The following is a 17512-nucleotide window of genomic DNA, read 5'->3' on the forward strand; positions in this document are numbered from 1 at the left end:
GCAAAATGACATTGCAGATGGTATAAAGCAAAACATTTCTGAGGATATTTGGCGAATCTATCTATCAAACAATTTTAAAATTTGATCATAAATAAATCTTAGAATGTAGCAAAGAATTTCCAGGAACATTTTGTAGCGTATTTTTTTGGCAAATAAAAGGTTTTATTTGCCTTGCTTAATATTATTTCATTGTCACCATTTCATACTTATCCCTTGTGTCGCCAGTAAATAACTAAATATGATCAAATTGGAGAAAAAAAAACCTCCAGTCACTGCTGTTAATAAAAAAGAAAACTACATTTCAATGTATGTACGATATATGCATATTGATAATACATGGATGTATATAACTTTCTGTTACAACAGCACAGATCGTTTTTTCTTTTTTTTCCGACTTGGTCACTTTTAGCAGAATTCCAATAATCAATTCAGTTTCATTCATTTATTTGATGCAGTTGAAAAGAGCTTTCTGCAAATGCATTTTGATGTACTTATCAGCAAAACACTAATGGTAATTACACAATCAAATAATTATTACAACTTGATTTTACATTAATTTATTAAAAACTATTCGAATTCATTTATTATATTTCTATATAATAGTTTGGCTAATGCAAAATTTTTCTCTGGTCCCTTGAAATTCTTATTAACATAATACTTAACACATTGTCTATAATTCGAATTTACTTATATTAATTTGAAAACAAAATGGAAAATTTTTTACATATATAAATAATAAATTGAAATAATCCATTTTTTTAGCATATCAATGCATTTAGTTAAAAAATGTAATAAAAAAATGTTAAAATGTAATGAAATGTATTGTTTCTTTCTATTTCCACCTTGGTGACATTACTGGCAAGAAATGAGCACAATTAATAGATTGTTTTACTGAATTTTCATTTCTATGTGAAATTTGAAATGGTGCAATTAGTTGCTGATGTCCAGTAACATATTGCTGGACATCAAATATAATCTTTTTTAATGCCAAGAAATCACGAACACGTTCGAAAACACTTAATGCTTAATGAAATTTATTAAAAATATATTATACATTTTACATCTCAAAAATTGATCTGATATAACTGGATCTATTCAACTATCTTCTTTTTCACCGTTTTCTTGAGACTTCTGGACTCTCTGACGTTCCACAGAATTCATAATTGACTGGATAGTAACATTATAAATTGATTTTAAAGGTATGAGGTTAGGATGTGCCTGAAATGAAATTAATCAGTCTTTAAAATATCATAGCTATTATAATTTCATATTATATTTCAGGACAAACAATTAATCATGGCTAAACAGATAATATAAATAATGATAAAGTTCAAGATTAACGACTTTAAAATTTGATGCATTTTTATTTATCCATAGATATAAAAAACTAACCTACATGGCACAGAAATTTCTCTTATTATTTATAGTCAAATGACAACAGTCAAATTCAAACAAATGCTATATGATTGTTTTAGATTGTGTTGTTTTACGTTTTTTACACTGGTCTTAAAATTCGCTGCTTCACAAATTAATGGGACTGCAGATTATAACTAGGAAAGCACTGGAAATAGATCACCATTTCCCCAAAACTCCATTTAGTCAGAGGAAATAGAGGATGTCAAACTGAAAGTTAATCAAGTTCAAAAGAAGATTCAACTGTTGACACATTAATTCTTGCTAAAATTTACTTTTGGAAATAAATGAATGCATTTTTCTAAACTACTATCTCATAAAAATGGAGTTTGTTTAACTTAAACTCAAAAAGTTTTTAATGATATCAATTTTATTTCGGTATATTTTTTCCCTTTATTCTTAATGAATTTTTTAAATTCAATTTCATATTCAATCTAAAATGTTTTTAATGATTTGATTAAATTCAAATTCTTCCATTTAAACATCCAACCAAATACTTTTGCTAATGTTAAAAATAAGTTTTAAAAAAATAGCTTTATTTTTGGACTTTAATTCCAAAATGAGATTTTCAGTTTCACTTCTATTTTATAGTATATAAACCTTTTAGTTTGCCCCTACAATAATTTATAACAGATTAATTTAATAAAATTCACGATATTCAGTTCTATTAAATAACAAGGTAAAATTTTTAAAAAATCACATTAATTGTTTAAGAGCCTAAAAAAATGAATAATCTGGACATAAAGACTGCTATTAAAAATAAAATACATTGACAATGTTTAAACTATTCAGCCAAAACAGAAAAACATATATTTTCAGATAAATATACAGATATCATTTTCAGATAAATATATATAAAAATATCATCAATATAATAGTCTCTTTAGTATAACATTTAAGAGATAACTTAAACTAACAAAAATGAGACCCTATCACATCTTGGCTCAAAATGCTATAAGGTTTTTACTTTAGATATAAAATAAAATGCTAAAAGTATAATTTTTAAAGATGATTTACAGTTATTTTAGTAATATTATTGTGCTTGTAATTTTAGAAAACATTAATAATAGTAAAATATTCAAAAATTTATGATAGAACTTTTTATAATATAAATTAATAACGTTATGAGATAATAATAACAAATTTATTGCAAAACCCCATGTAAATTAATACTAATAAAAATTTTCTACTTGAATTTTTACTATAAAACAATGTAGTTTTTCTTGTGGGCTACATTGTCTGGATAGAAATTAAAATGACTTTCTTTGCTGCATAGTCTCCCCCCCCCATGTGCAAGTTGAGGGAGATTTGAATTTTAAATCACTTAAAAAAATTTGCTAATTTCCAATATTATAATGCTTAATGTTTTATTTGAGTTAAACCCATATGAACGAAATTTATATCCTTAAAAATCTCACAACATTACAAAGATTTTAGTCATCAATAAAATGTACTAGGAAAGAAATTTCATTGTATTAAAAGAAGTAATATTTAATCAACATTCTAAAGAATTTCAAACTAATTAATTTCTTTTAAACTGTAATAGTCTGAATCAAACACAAAAGAATTACCTCTAAAGCATCTAATAATTCTGGTAGAGTTACACTGCCTGTGTATTTTAGTTGGTCATCAGGGCTAACACTACAGAAGAAAAAAAAAATATTACAAAATGCATTTAAATTATTTAATTTTATAATTCTAAATCACACATTTTAAATACTGTGATCTTGTAATGATTATCAAAAGAACAAATAATAAATGAATTATTATTATTTAAAATATTATGTTACTTATTGCTCTAAAACTATGTGTAGGTGTTGCACTTCTGAAAATGTGTATATCCTGCTCTCTGTTTATTGCTATCATTTATATTGACTTCAAAAAAAAAAAAGATATGAAATTAAAAATGAATGCTTAAAAGATTAGTCCAAAGCATATTTACTCAAACATTTTTTTAATTCACCTATTTAAGGAGGGAATATTTCTTTGAGACAACTACATTAAACTCTAAAATCATAATGAGATATGACCATGAGTTAAAAAAAATATATATCATTTAATGTCCGTGTGGAAATAAATAATAATAGTAATAAAACACAGAACATTACCAATAACAAATAAAGATTAAAGTTTCTAATCAAAACACTGAAATGCAATCAAATGATAAGAATGACTTTACAAATTCAAATACAATTATTTCTTAAAATTAAAAAAAAAAAATAATAATATATATGTGGTACAGCACAATTTTTTAACATGCAAAACCTTACATTTTATTTCTCAAACATAAGGCTAAGCTGAAAAAAGCGTATATAGTTTCAGAAGTTTAATATTTTTTTTCATGAGACAAATCTTGGTAAAAGTAAACAGAATTTCTCTTTTGTATTACAGGTTAACTTTCTTGTATAGAAAGAGATTTTAAGGAAGTTCCGTGTTTCAGATCTTTCAGAACCTGATAAACACATTTTTAGTATTATAATTTCTGCTCTGTTTTGAATAGAGTAATACAAAAATATTTTGAGCTAGATGGATGACATTTGGAATATGGTTTTTACATCAAATTTGTAGATGCTATTAAGTTTTAAATCAAATCTATTCACAGTAAGTCTGCCTATCTGATAACAACTAATAACTGTAACTGCAAACCTTTAAGATCTAGATAAATGAAATTTGACATATAAACTTAAAATGTAAATTGTTATCAAATTTTATGCCAAATCTGTTAAGAATTTGACCATCTGTCAGTCTGTATTATTCTATGTATGTAAATATGACAATTCAAAAAATGTAATGAAATTTGACTCCCAGCTTTAGAAATTAATGCATAGGTTTTCATAAAAATTTGAATGAAATCCATCAAAGAATTTTCCATCTACAAGTCTGTACATTCTCATGCACATAAATGTGATAACTCAAAAATGCAATAAATTAGATTAATATAATTTGTATGCGAGCTTATTACGACACAACTGTAGTTCTATATCAATTTTGGTTCACTTGATCAATAAATACACAAGTAAATAAAAAGATGTTCAAAATGCAAATTCAATTTTCTTTACTATACTGAGAAACAAAATGTGTGAGATGGTGAATCTGAAAATAAAAACCTGAGCACTCACGGTTTTCTCCAAGGTTCAAAATTTTATGTGAGGGAAGTATACACCTTAAACAGGTAAATATAAAAAAGATTTAGGGCCAATCTTGATTGTTTTTTAATATTGACCTTTTTATCATAATTAGAATTTATTAGACAGTGAATATTTAAAACTTGAATTAAACTTTTAAAACTGTAAAAAAAATATTTTTTGTCAGAAATTTTTTAAAGATTTGTTATATTAATATTAATATCCTTGAAACATTGCTTTCACATTATGGATTAAAATAAGACAAATACGAAAGGAAAACTGTCTTAAATGAAAAATGTGCGAATAAAAAACATTTTAGATTAAAAACTAAGGATTCTTCTAGTACTTGACTACAGCTACTTGTAAATTCATGATAACAAAGTTTTAAACAGTTTAATATAAATATTTTTCTAAAAAAAATGAACATAAGAAAATATTAAAAATATTTTCAACCACATTCTTATCAGAGATTTAAATTGAAGGCCATATATCTCTGAATTGTAATATATTTGTTATGAAGAGCAATTGATTAAATAAACCAAATAATTTTGCAGCATCAATGTTAAGAAAAAGAAACTCTTGTTGGCACATACTCTTTTGGATCCGTTTTTCTAACATCATAAACAAGACCATTAGGCTTCACTTTAATGCATTTTCGTCTCGTTGCAATGGCTCTGGAAATACCTCTTATAAGTTGCTAAAATAGAAAGATAGAAAATGACATCAACAAGTTATGTAATAATTCAATATTCTAAAAAGTTGTCAAGAAAAATTTATTTAATATACTAAGAATTTTTAAAAACACAATTTAATCTCAATTGAAAAAAATGATCAGTAAGTGAGTAAGAGGGGGTTGTTCAATGCTTTATTAAAATAATGTGAATAGTTTATGTAGAATAGAAGCAAATGCTTAGTTCATGCACTATTAATGATACAAAACATCTCATCTGTTGTCAGTTTCTAATTATATTGCATAATCATAATATTTTTTTATTTTTGAAATTTTTTTAGAGCCAAATAATTTAAAAATAATTAATATGAAGCACCATAACTGGTTACAACTTTCTAGTCATACAACTCCCAAGATGTACAATAATTTTCAAATATACAATCCATTATTGCATTTATAAATAAATAAATCCTAAAACTAATATATTTCAATTTTCTAATAAAATAAAATTTGCTTTAATAAGATGAATAAATGTTATCATTTCAAATTCCAATGACAAATTTTTGTTTCTAAATGGTTTTAAATTAATTTTTTATGATTCTTTTTTTTTCTCTTTTTTTTTAAGGAACTTTCCTTGTGAAATGAAACACTTGTAAAAATCAATTAATTTATGCATACCTTAATTGCACAATATACAATAGGGACAAGTCTTTTTTTTACATTTCTACAGCCATTTTCCCAAGACGATACAAGACTTAATGCATACAAAGTTTCTTGATCTTGAAGTGAATGTCTTGGATTTGATTGCTGTTCATATGAATCAATCAAAGCGCTATAACTGGATACATTTAGGTTCGTATTTTCTGCAGCATGATTGGCAATTGGTTGACTCTAAAGGAATTTTTCAAAAATTATATTCTTGGATTTCGCTGAAATTATATTACAAAATAAATAAGTTTTTTAACCTTCCTTTTCTCATGGAATTTCTCGGAAATTAAAAAAGAATTTTTAAAGTTCATTATGTAATAAAAAGAATTAAAATGTTTAGTTTAAATTAAACATTTTTTTTCTCCTTTCCACTTATTAGCTAATCTTACTCTGCATTCTTATTAGTTAAAAATGTTACATTTTAAGAGAACCATTCTTGTACCTTCTTGTCATGTTATAATTTCAAATATATTAATCTATAATCATTATGGAAATCAGATGATTTTTACTGCAGAAAAACAAACATTCACCACATAGATAGCTATCTTTAATGGTGAGTTTGAATGCCTTAATAAATGAACCCTTTTTTTAAATAATCATTTTTACTATTTTTGTAATAGAATATACATATACATAATTGCTAATGTAATGGTATAAATCTAAAAATGTGATTTCAATAACATTTATGTAATCTTAATAAACTAATAATTTTACTAAATAAATTCAATATAAGAAGACTACAATATTTAAAAGGTACAAGATATCTTTTTTCAATTTCCAGAATTTAATGCTTACATCACACTTAATAATTTACAAATGGAATCATATTCCAGCATAACTAAAAAGAATACATCAAGTAAAAGAGTTTTATTTTGCAGAAAGTTGAATAATATTGCATGAAGGAAATAGAAGTACTAATTTATGTGCTATACAAATTTAGAATTAAAAAAGAAAATAAGTACTGATCGAATAAATATTTCCTTCATTTTTGCTATTATCTCTTTATTATTACTGTAGAATTAATGAGCATAATTCTCATTAATTCTACAGCAATAATATTCTTACCAAAAAATTTCACAAGCATCATTTTTTAATTAATAAAAAAGAATGTCCCCAAAATTCTTTTCTCCATACTTACTTATACAGTATAATCTCAATTCAATGTCATTCAACGGATCAAAAAGAAATTAAGACTACATGGTGGAAAATGTTAAATCAAGGTATGAAAAAATCAAACATTGATTATTTTTTTACAGTAAATATAAAATAATTTAGGTTATAGACATTTTTTCCTTCCTTTAATAATGCTTTGATATCAATTTTTAAAATTATTTTTTTTAAGAAATCAGTTATTATACTTTCTGTCTTGCTCTTATCAGCTACAACACAAATCATCTTCTCAATACATGAGTTTTTGCAACACTGCTCTGTTCAGCAAACGCACCACGAAATGTTTGCGCTTTGCTGGACTGATTGAACTATTTCGCTGTCTCTTTCTATGACTCAATAGCAACTGTCGGTCTTTGTAGTTCCCAGGAGGCGGGCAGAGAAGGTTCAGGACCAATCAGGCATATCTCGGTTCCTATTGCCTAGGCTCCTCAATTGCTAAAATTCTTGAAGTTTCCAGTAATATCTGTTTTGTAGCCAAAGTCACCAAATGATCACCAAGTTTGTCACCCAGCTCTGAGATCACTGCCACGGCACTGAATCCGCACCCAACAGAGTTGATTGTAAAACGGTCTTTCCAGTGATTGAACTAGCCGTGCCGAGAAGAAACATTACAGGTTTTTAACAATATGTTAAAATAAACAGATAAAGAAATATTTTCAAATTCAAAAGTTCCCATGGTTATGTTTTCCTTTGGAATAAATATAAATTGGTATAATAAATAAAAATCTGGCATTTGCAAAGACACAAAGCAGACAAATAATGGATCTTAATTTAATTATTATATTGAATTTACTTAAACTTATATATATATATTTTTCCCTTTCATATTCTTCTTCAAATCGAACACAAAACATTAATGACTCTATAATTTAACAAAAGGTTTCATTCAAAATAAAAGCTGAAAAATGACAAAAATGAAATGCAAACTCTTTTTTTCTTGTATGTGTGTGTGTGTGAGCAGGGTGAGGGAGACTTTATCAGAATATGTCAATCCATTTTTTAAAAATCTTTTTATTGAAAATTAGGAGTTGATACATATTCTCCCTAAATTGGCAAAAATTTTGAGTTATTATAATTTTTTGTATCCTTTTAAAAGATATGAATTTATGCCTTATCTTTAAAACTTCTTCAAATAAAGAAATAAAATTTTTAAGATGCATTTTCATTTACCACCAGATTACCTAGGTACTCACTGGAAATGCCAGACTACATGCTATCTGTCATAAAATCAAATTAGAATTGTTGATATTTTATAGAGGTAATAGATATATATTCATATAGAGGTAATAGATATATGTATACTAACAACGGTTGATGGCAATTCTCCTGGTGTAAGGTTGTTCGTAGAATAGTCAAAACTATCTTCTGTACCTATTTGACACAGCCGAGACATTGAGCGAATATCTTTTAAGAAATACAGGAGAAATTCATTATGGACTTTAACTATAAAATAAAAAAAAGTCATTAGCAGTTTTCTCATTTGATATAAAAATAATATATAGAGCAAAATTTGTATAGTAAGCACAATTCCATGATACAATCAAACTCTTCACACATAAATTCAAAATAGCATTCATTAGCCACTGGAAAATTTATTCAATTTTGTCAGATATTAATTCAAAATTTTTCTACCAGGACCACATTAATAATAAAAAATAGAATTACATATTTTCAAATTAATTATTTTCCACATGCATTAAGAAGTAAGAAATTATGTTATACTCAGTTTTCAGCATTTTTTCCTTCTAAAATATTGTGACCATAAAAATAACATTTCTTTGAAATTTTTCTATTTTATGGCTCACTAAGTTACTTTTCATCTGCAACAACAGTTATCTCAAAATAACAAGTTATGAATTTAGTTTCTGCAAGTTTAGATGAAAGCACAAATGATAGTGCTTGTTTCACATATAACAGCTCTCACAATGTCATGTTAATGAAAGAATGCAAAAATATCTGCCTAATTATTTCAACATTTGCATTGATTTTTTTTAAATAAATGTTTGTACCTCAGCTGATATTTTTTAAGATCAGCTCACTTAAAGTAGAACATATTATCTAACAGAAAGTAAATTAAGAGCTCCATATAAAAATATGCATTTCTTTAAAATTATGTGCCTGTTTGGATACTATCCATTAAAAAATCATAATTATTACATTTAATTTAAGTAAATAGGAATTTTATTGTTTATACAAAATATTAATGCAGAAAAAAGAAATAGGAGTGATTTTAGGTGACATATAAAAATAATATTTGGAACTTTCAGAAAAGAATTTTTCAAATAAATTACTATATTGTAATCTAATGAAAGTTAATGTAGAAGCTAATTATTAACACTACTAAAAAAAAAAAGAAACAAATTATCACAAAGTTAAAAAAAAAAAACATACTTGTTTCAGGAGTGAAAAAAGAACAAACATTTTCATGAAATTGTAACCTTGTTATCTGAAATAAAAATAATATATATGTATATAAATTGAAAATAAATACCGTGAGAAAGTTACTATTATTATTTAACAATTGTAGCCTCCTTTTAAAAGATCACAACTTTTCAGAAAAATGAAGGGAGGACAAGAAAGAAGGGAGAATTCAATTTTTAAATATATAAAAATTGAATATAATGCTAGATAAATTTTATAACACATTACATTTTTTCAGTTCAGAAAATATTTTTTAAAAAATGGCATGTTAACACTTAATTCAGACAAAAAGTTCACATTAAAATGAAATATTTGAAATAATATGCTAGTTGGTGAGATTTCATGCCATAAAAAACTGTACAATAATGCAAAATTTAAAGTATAATTAAAAACCTTTAAAAAGAGTGAATAATTTTACAAATAAACAATTCTAAATTTCATATTGCACGATATATAAATATAATCATCCAACTATACTTATAATAATTATTATAAGAAAACTAACAGTTCAGTATCAGTCATGCAATGATAAGAAGAGGATCATGATTTGTAATTAATAGTTAAAAAATAAGATTATATAAATATCCTCAATTCAGTACCTGCGACTTCCCAAAGTTATTGATTTTATAAGGTTTTGAAATTTTAATATTTTTGTTTAATAATAATGTTTTCTTTCTATTTACTCAATTTTAAGCTAACAGTATATTTTATCTTAGCAGTTATTGAATATATAGAATAAGTATATTATACATATTCATCACTACTACTAATAAAGGTGAGTGCGCAATGACAGTCTAAATGCCCGGTTGTTTGATCTGAAGCTACCAAGCAAATCTTATATACTACTGAGAATGGAAATGTAGACCTCAGAGTGATTTTTAGAATTTTAATTTATTAAAAATTAGTCAAAATCTTGATGCCTTCTCATTATAACTTCCCAAAAATATTACAGCACAAAAATAATTTTTATGTTACCATAAAATTCAAATAATAATAATCAACGATATCAAGTTTTTGCCATAAAATTACTTTCTATTTTTAATTAATTTAAAAAAACTATTCTAAGCATATTTTATAACAATAGTTCATTATTGAAGTAAAATTCAAATTACTTGCATCGTTTCTTCTAATATTTCAACCTGGGTTCTTTCCCCCTGCATTATTGTGATCAAGATATGAAAAACCAGCTTATTTTTCCATTTAAGGATAAAGCATGCTCTAAATAAATTTGCTGATATTTTATTTTACTTAAAATAAAGATTTAAATTTAAAATCCAGCAATGATGAAATTTTTTCGGTCTATATATTTTTATACACTGCTTTTCTTCTATTATATAATTGAATGCTTAAACATAGAACATTAGCAAAATCATACTATTTTAGAAGCTTTATGCAATGAATGCAAGGCAAAAGACTTCTAAATAGTGTCTCTATTATGTGTCTATTAAAATTTGAAGCCTAAAATTATTTTGTTTAAGAAACTATTAAAGCCTATCAGTATTGGGATTAATTCTATTAAAGAATTTCATGTACATAATAAATGGGTGTAAAGTTAATATTTCCTTAGAGAAACAAACACATGAAGTTATGTACATAAGAGATTTAATTGAAATTAAACATAACCCAAATGCCTAGCAAACTAGCTAGTCAGAAAAGGTAGATAAAAAAGCAAATTAATATTCAAAAACTAATACTTTAGAAATGTTAAATGCTTGCCATTTATATTTTGAAAAAAAATATATATCATGCACCATGAAAAAAAATGTTTTATTTAATGCTTACCTATCCTTGCATTTCTTAATTGTACATGCATTAACAAATCACATATTTTTAAACTAAGCAATAGACATTAATTCAATATAAAAATTGCTTGAAATCTACAACTATTTCAAATTTCTATGATCTTTGAATTGAATCACTCAATACAAAAAATACATTTCTAAAACTAAAGGCTTTATTTCATTAGAAAATAAAGAAAAGTAAATAATCAAAATGTTTACATGTCCTTTGCATTTATAATGATACAATTTTTACTATGCTTTTTATAATATTATTTATTATAGAAACTATTGCAAATTATAATAGCAACTTTTAACAGTTTACTTAGAACATTTTAAGTCTCATATTTAATAAAAACAATATTTATTTAACACTGAAAAATCTTACAAACTAGAGAAATTACAAAGATGACAAATCCAAGATGATAATTAATTAAAAAAAAAATTCAAAACTTTTTCAACTATGTAATGATCGAAAACTAAAATCATAAGCTGTTTTATCTGCCAAAATCATAAAATTAGAAGTTGTTAAAATATTTATGCCTTTTTAAAAAAAGATATTCCAAATAGTTTAAGTAAGGTGACAAATCATTTATCCATAAATTTATCTAACATTTTATTCTTTCTAGTAAAGCGTTCATATTTTGCATTTCAATGCCATTAAAAAAAAAGAAAAGAAATTTAACTAATGTTAATCAGCTCTTCTCTGATACTTTAAAATAACCCTAATTACAGCAAATGATATAAAATTTTCAAATTTTATTTGAATAATGGGAGGTTAATGATTTCCATTCAATAAAATATTCAACTCACACTACAGCGTATCCATGCCTTCATGTGTTGAATGTACCTAAAACAAAAGCAATAACAATTAAAAAAATGTATGTAAAAGAAAAATATAAATGCATGTAACATACACATCCATTAGCATAGCATCTGTTTTTTCATTTTATATGTTGTCTCGAGGTAATTGCTGTTAGAGTGGGAACCAATAAATCAATATACTAGATATAACAAAATATTGCATTAGGAAACAAAGATCAGGCCACAGAATAAGACTGCATACTAGATGAAATTAGTTCATATTTTAATTCTTATATTAATGGAAAAGTCATATATAACTCTGGATTTTGTTAAATCAATTCAAATAATATTAAAACCTTATATCACAAACAGCTTCCAAAAGCTAACATTCTTAAAATCCCAATATTGGTAAATAATGAATTATAAAAATGAATATTCCCCCCCCCCCAAAATTATATTTCATCAAATAAAAATTCTTTCAATTTAAATATTTAAATCCCCACCACCACTAAATTTATACTTTGAATGTATGGACAAATATAAAATATATGATTTAAATAAATTTTAATTACATTAGTTTAAAGAATTTAAAAATAACTAAAAAGTATTTTCATATATTACTTAACATGTTAACACTTACAAGTCAAAATCTTCCTTTAAAATCATTTTTAGCTCTCTCAATTTTCCTCCTAAAATTAATGGCTTCTTGACTACAAAAAAAGAAGAAAAAAAAAAAAAACATTAAAAAATTAAAATCAACATTTTGTTTTAAAAATTCAGGTATATTTTAAAAATATATTTAAAAATTACAGCAATAAAAAGTTGTGATAAAAGTATTTCTTAATAATCATCATCTTAAGATAGAAATATTAGAATGATAACTCAATGTTATCATAGTTTTAGCATATATTTCAGAAATATAAAGCATTATTTATCAATTATTTTCAACTATACATATATCTACATTTTAAATTACAATACCAGTAAGGTTATATTGAATAAAATAACTATAATATAAATGATAGATAATTATAGAATTAAAATTTAAAAAAATAATCTTTAGTGCATTTTGAAGTCTTTATATACCTGTTTTTAAACCTCCCTTTCATCTTTGCAAAAATTAGTCAGTATAACAAATATGCCTGAATTTAAAATTAGCAGCCTGAGAATGTCTTTTAGCATTCTTACAAAATAGTCTTATAATGTGCTCAGTTTTATATTCTGATTCCTCATATACGATTCTCAATACATCTAAAAATCTCTTAAACGATAGAAAAAAATCCCATCAAAAATTATTCATATTATGAATTTGACTGAACCCCTAGTCACACACAGGAATAATTGAAAATAACCTTTTTGATTCTTTGGATCAAATTGCATCAAGTTTCTGCATCCTAAACTAGATTTTTGAAAAGAAGAGTTGATTTAATACTTAAAAAGATCTTATCTAAGATTAAGAAGCTGTAAATGAATGGAAACATTTTAAATGCTCTAATAGATTTTCATATTTTAATATCATCAAGTCCTAGTATTTATTGCTTCTCTCTAGTCGCAAATTCAATGTCTTCATCCTAGTTTCAATCATTTCTTTTCCAACAAAAGACAAACTACAGATTTTAAGCCTCTGTAATTTAAATTGAAGTAATTGTTGAGAACCTATTTCTTCAATGCTTTCATTTTGAATATCATTAAAATATATTCTGTAGGCAAATTTTATAAAGTATTGTAATAATATTTTTGGCTGTTTAATGTTAAACGAGAAATGGACATTTCATCTTTATCACATTCATGTTAATCTTCAAAGGATTTTGCAAAAGAAAATTCCTACACCAGTGAATTTTTTATGCTTCATCCATGATAATTAATGACTACAAAATATCTGTTGTACTCTCACTTCCTCTCCTTTCTTTAAAAAAAAAAAAATTTTTTTTTTATTACTCTCAATATTACATTCAAATCAAGAATAATGATAAAGTAAAAGAGATCAAGAATACAATTCAGACAACTTCCGCATCATTAATATGAACATGAAAATTGAATTGTTGAAGCAATTTTCACAGATATCACATGAGCATGAATCAACTCCTTTATGGTTGAAAGATGTAACAAATAATACTAAATATAAAAGCAAACATAATACAAATGCTAAAAAATAGGCATAATGAACCAAACTTATAAATATAAGCAAAACAAGAGGATCAATCAGCACCACAGTTTTGTATATATTATCACTATTTACCAATTTTATTTAAAAATGGTTTTGTTTATATAATGAGTTAAAAAAAAGTAATGTGCAATAATAAGAAAACAAAACATTAAAGTAACAAAGCAATGACAGAATTTTATACATAAAATTATATGGCATGAAGGAAGCAATCTTTAAAAATGGTCAAACTATAGCTAATAATGTATTTTTACGACATTAAAAAATGACTCTAAAAAAAGTCAGAACAAAAAAACAATAATTCTATAAAAATAAATCTAATTGTCACAATTTGAAAATTATTAATAGTATTTGTTTTGTTACATTTTGCTTAGTACATAGGCAATTTTCAATACAAGAATAAATGCAAACATGCTAAAAACTCAAGGAAAGTTTATTTATCTCAGACATATTTGTTATAGTAAAATCCAGTGACAGAAAAATATCTATATCACTTAATGAGTTTGTGAAACATCAAGTCAAAATAAAAAAAAGCCTTGAATTAACAGTAAAAGAATAAATTCTTTTGACTGATAATATGGTGATAAATTCGACTTATTTAGTGACAAATCACCAAATTTGACTTCAGATTTATATTTACTATTTAAATGTTAACAAAAAAAAAAATGCTAATTAAGTAGCAGGATTGTATTGTGCTGTTAGTATAACCTTTATTCCCCCCTTCTTTTAATTTATTTTTCCCCCTCTTTTCTCTTTCAAAATTTTAATGCAGCTTCTTTAAGTATGCAAAAGAAGCTGCATTAAAATTTTAATAAAACATTGGAAATTTTAAGAATTTTAGCAAGTAATAAAAAAGAATTGCAACAAATAAAAAGAAAAAAAATGATTAAAAAACCTTATACTTTAAAAAAGAAAAATTTTCACAATTAAATTGGTATCACTGAAAAAATGCCTTTTTTAAAATTTTAAAATGGTTTAAAATACACTTCTGAACAATAAAATTTTCAGGAATTTTCACAAGAAAAATGCTTTTTACTTTATTTTCAATGAATTAAAAAAAGGTTCCAAGGTCTATATTCCCATTTTTCCATCAAGTTTATGTTAAATTTGGTAGCTCCAATAATACATTTTGTAGCATACTAACAGACATACACACATTTCTTATTATTAACAATACAGAAAGAAATGGATTTCTAACTAGACAGCTGTCAAGGGGAATTAAACAAATCAATTAAAAAACTTTATTTTTTCTAATTACAAAATAAATAAATTTGCAACGAATACAAAATCTATAAATTATGAGATATTAAGATAATACCAACAATTAATCCAGTATAATTGGTCAGGTCACTATATGTTTCATTATGCTAATTTAATTATTACAATATTTAAAAATACTAAACTTTTGTTTTAATAACTAAGTGCATACCCATGAATGCTTGGAGTTTGGAATCATAATGATAGATAGATATACATTTTCACAAAATTAATAAAGTAAAAAGAAAAAAGATAAACCTAAAATAATTCATTAACATGTTAAAAATATGTGAAAATGTCAAATTAAATTATCTTATAAAAAAAGGGTTCTCATAATATGTGCTATGTAAAGTTGCAAAGTAGCTACTAAATCTGCTTTTACCTAGCACAGATAATATTATTAATATAATCTTTCACTAATGGATAAATAAAATTATAAAATTTTTGTTTCCCTTATTTAATGGCTAATATTAATATATTTCCATGAAGAGTTTTCCAGAGTTTTATTCTCTATAATGAAAAATTCTATAGATATTTTTAATCATGCAACCATCTTATTGTAATGACAAAAATATTTTTTACTAATATGAAAAGAAATGAATAAATAACTATTACAGTATCTATGAATAGTTCGCGTAAATAAAGATTTTTTTTTTTTTTTTTTTTTTTCCAATGGCAAAAATGGAAAATGCATTTTCCTTATTTCACTGTCCCATTTTGATTGAGACTTTGTTACACCATATTTAAACAAATATATGTTTCATTACATGAAATCTTTTAACAAGCAATAATTCAAAGCATAAATATATTATGATATTAAACTATGAATTGCATTCAGTCCAAAATTAAGTTTCTAAATATTTATAAAAGATCCAAGAGAACGATGTCTCATAGGAACAATATATCACAGCAGAAAAATACAATTAAACAAATGGATAAATATGTATCTTAATTTAAACCTTTAAATTGTTCAAAATAACACTAAACTATTATATCACAGATAAATAAAGAGATGAATATACAATTTCTCTTACTTTCACTAATTTTGTAACATCTTAGGTTGTCTCCAAAATCGGCTTCACATGGATTCTCATAAGTCAATGAAATTTTATGAATTTCTTCTAAATGATTTCGTAATTCAAATTCATTTCCAAATTTTTTATTACAAAATGGACATACGTTCACTATAGAATTGCTGCTAGCAATTGCTTCGGCCATTTGATTTCAAAACAAATATAATTATTATATTAGTACAAAGGAAAATATTTTCGAAATCACAAATATATATTTTGCACAATTTCTTTTCCCGTCAACTCCTAAGGAGTAAGGATTAGCAATGACAAACCGCAGAATTTGTAGAATATTAATTTTAACATCGACAATTATGAGAAATAAAGTCAAACCGCAGAGTTTGATATATTTTATTTCATATAGTAACACTGATGAAGCTTTTCTTCAACTAGTTTCATCATATATTTATTTACTCAACATCCAATTCGTCAACAATATTGTAAACAAAAAACAAATGTTTAGGACTGTACAGTGAAAGCCACAGTTAAAACATTTCGATGCTTACAAGTAGGGAAAGAAAAACAGATGATTCGTTATTTTGTGCAAGATCTCATCCATCAATAATGGATACCACGAACAAAAGGAAATCGTTATGTAATCATTCATTTGAACTTATCGCAGATTCGATTACAGCTTTTAACTTATGAGTCCTGTTTATGAAAAGATTCAATTCGATCTTCCAACCAGGAAAATCTCGAGAACAGAGTTCCATTCAATGATATTGAAGGAACATTTCTTTCAACTTTCAACCCAAAGTACTTGTTGGCTAGCTCACTGATTAAAAAAAAAATTATCCCTTATAAATCCTCAAGCAACCCAACAAAACCTTCGTCCATACACAACAAGATCCCACCCTTTAAAATCGCAACTCTCTTTTTATAAACCAGGGGCGGATTGAGATATTTTGCGTAGAGATGCATAATCCACGATT

The 17512-nt window shown here is 25.0% G+C and overlaps 1 protein-coding gene across 2 annotated transcripts; it reads right to left on the reverse strand.

Moving 5' to 3' along the window:
• Nucleotides 1-1012: 1012 nt before the first annotated feature.
• On the reverse strand, nt 1013-17186 carry LOC129966824 (uncharacterized). 2 transcript variants are annotated; one of them, XM_056081404.1, is made up of 9 exons: nt 16545-17167; nt 12730-12799; nt 12099-12135; nt 9478-9532; nt 8393-8529; nt 5887-6099; nt 5132-5235; nt 2985-3054; nt 1013-1218 (listed from the first exon to the last, which is right to left on the reverse strand). In XM_056081404.1, exons 1-9 carry the CDS (start codon nt 16726-16728, stop codon nt 1096-1098), a joined length of 993 nt encoding a protein of 330 aa, XP_055937379.1. In that variant the 5' UTR covers nt 16729-17167; the 3' UTR covers nt 1013-1095. The 2 variants fall into 2 exon arrangements, with proteins under 2 accessions (XP_055937379.1, XP_055937380.1); XM_056081405.1 differs by lacking the exon at nt 5887-6099 and having other exon boundaries at nt 16545-17186.
• Nucleotides 17187-17512: the final 326 nt, after the last annotated feature.

This window comes from Argiope bruennichi, chromosome 4, assembly GCF_947563725.1.
Source record: "Argiope bruennichi chromosome 4, qqArgBrue1.1, whole genome shotgun sequence".
NCBI classification, from domain to species: Eukaryota; Metazoa; Arthropoda; class Arachnida; order Araneae; family Araneidae; genus Argiope; species Argiope bruennichi.

Coding starts and splice junctions, on each gene's coding strand:
- LOC129966824 (XM_056081404.1), bottom strand. CDS start 16,728: ATGGCCGAAGCAATTGCTAGCAGCAATTCTATAGTGAACGTATGTCCA. Junction 12,800..16,544: donor ATGTTACAAAATTAGTGAAA/GTAAGAGAAATT, acceptor CTTTTTTTGTAG/TCAAGAAGCCATTAATTTTA. Junction 6,100..8,392: donor GAGAATTGCCATCAACCGTT/GTTAGTATACAT, acceptor AAATTCCTTTAG/AGTCAACCAATTGCCAATCA.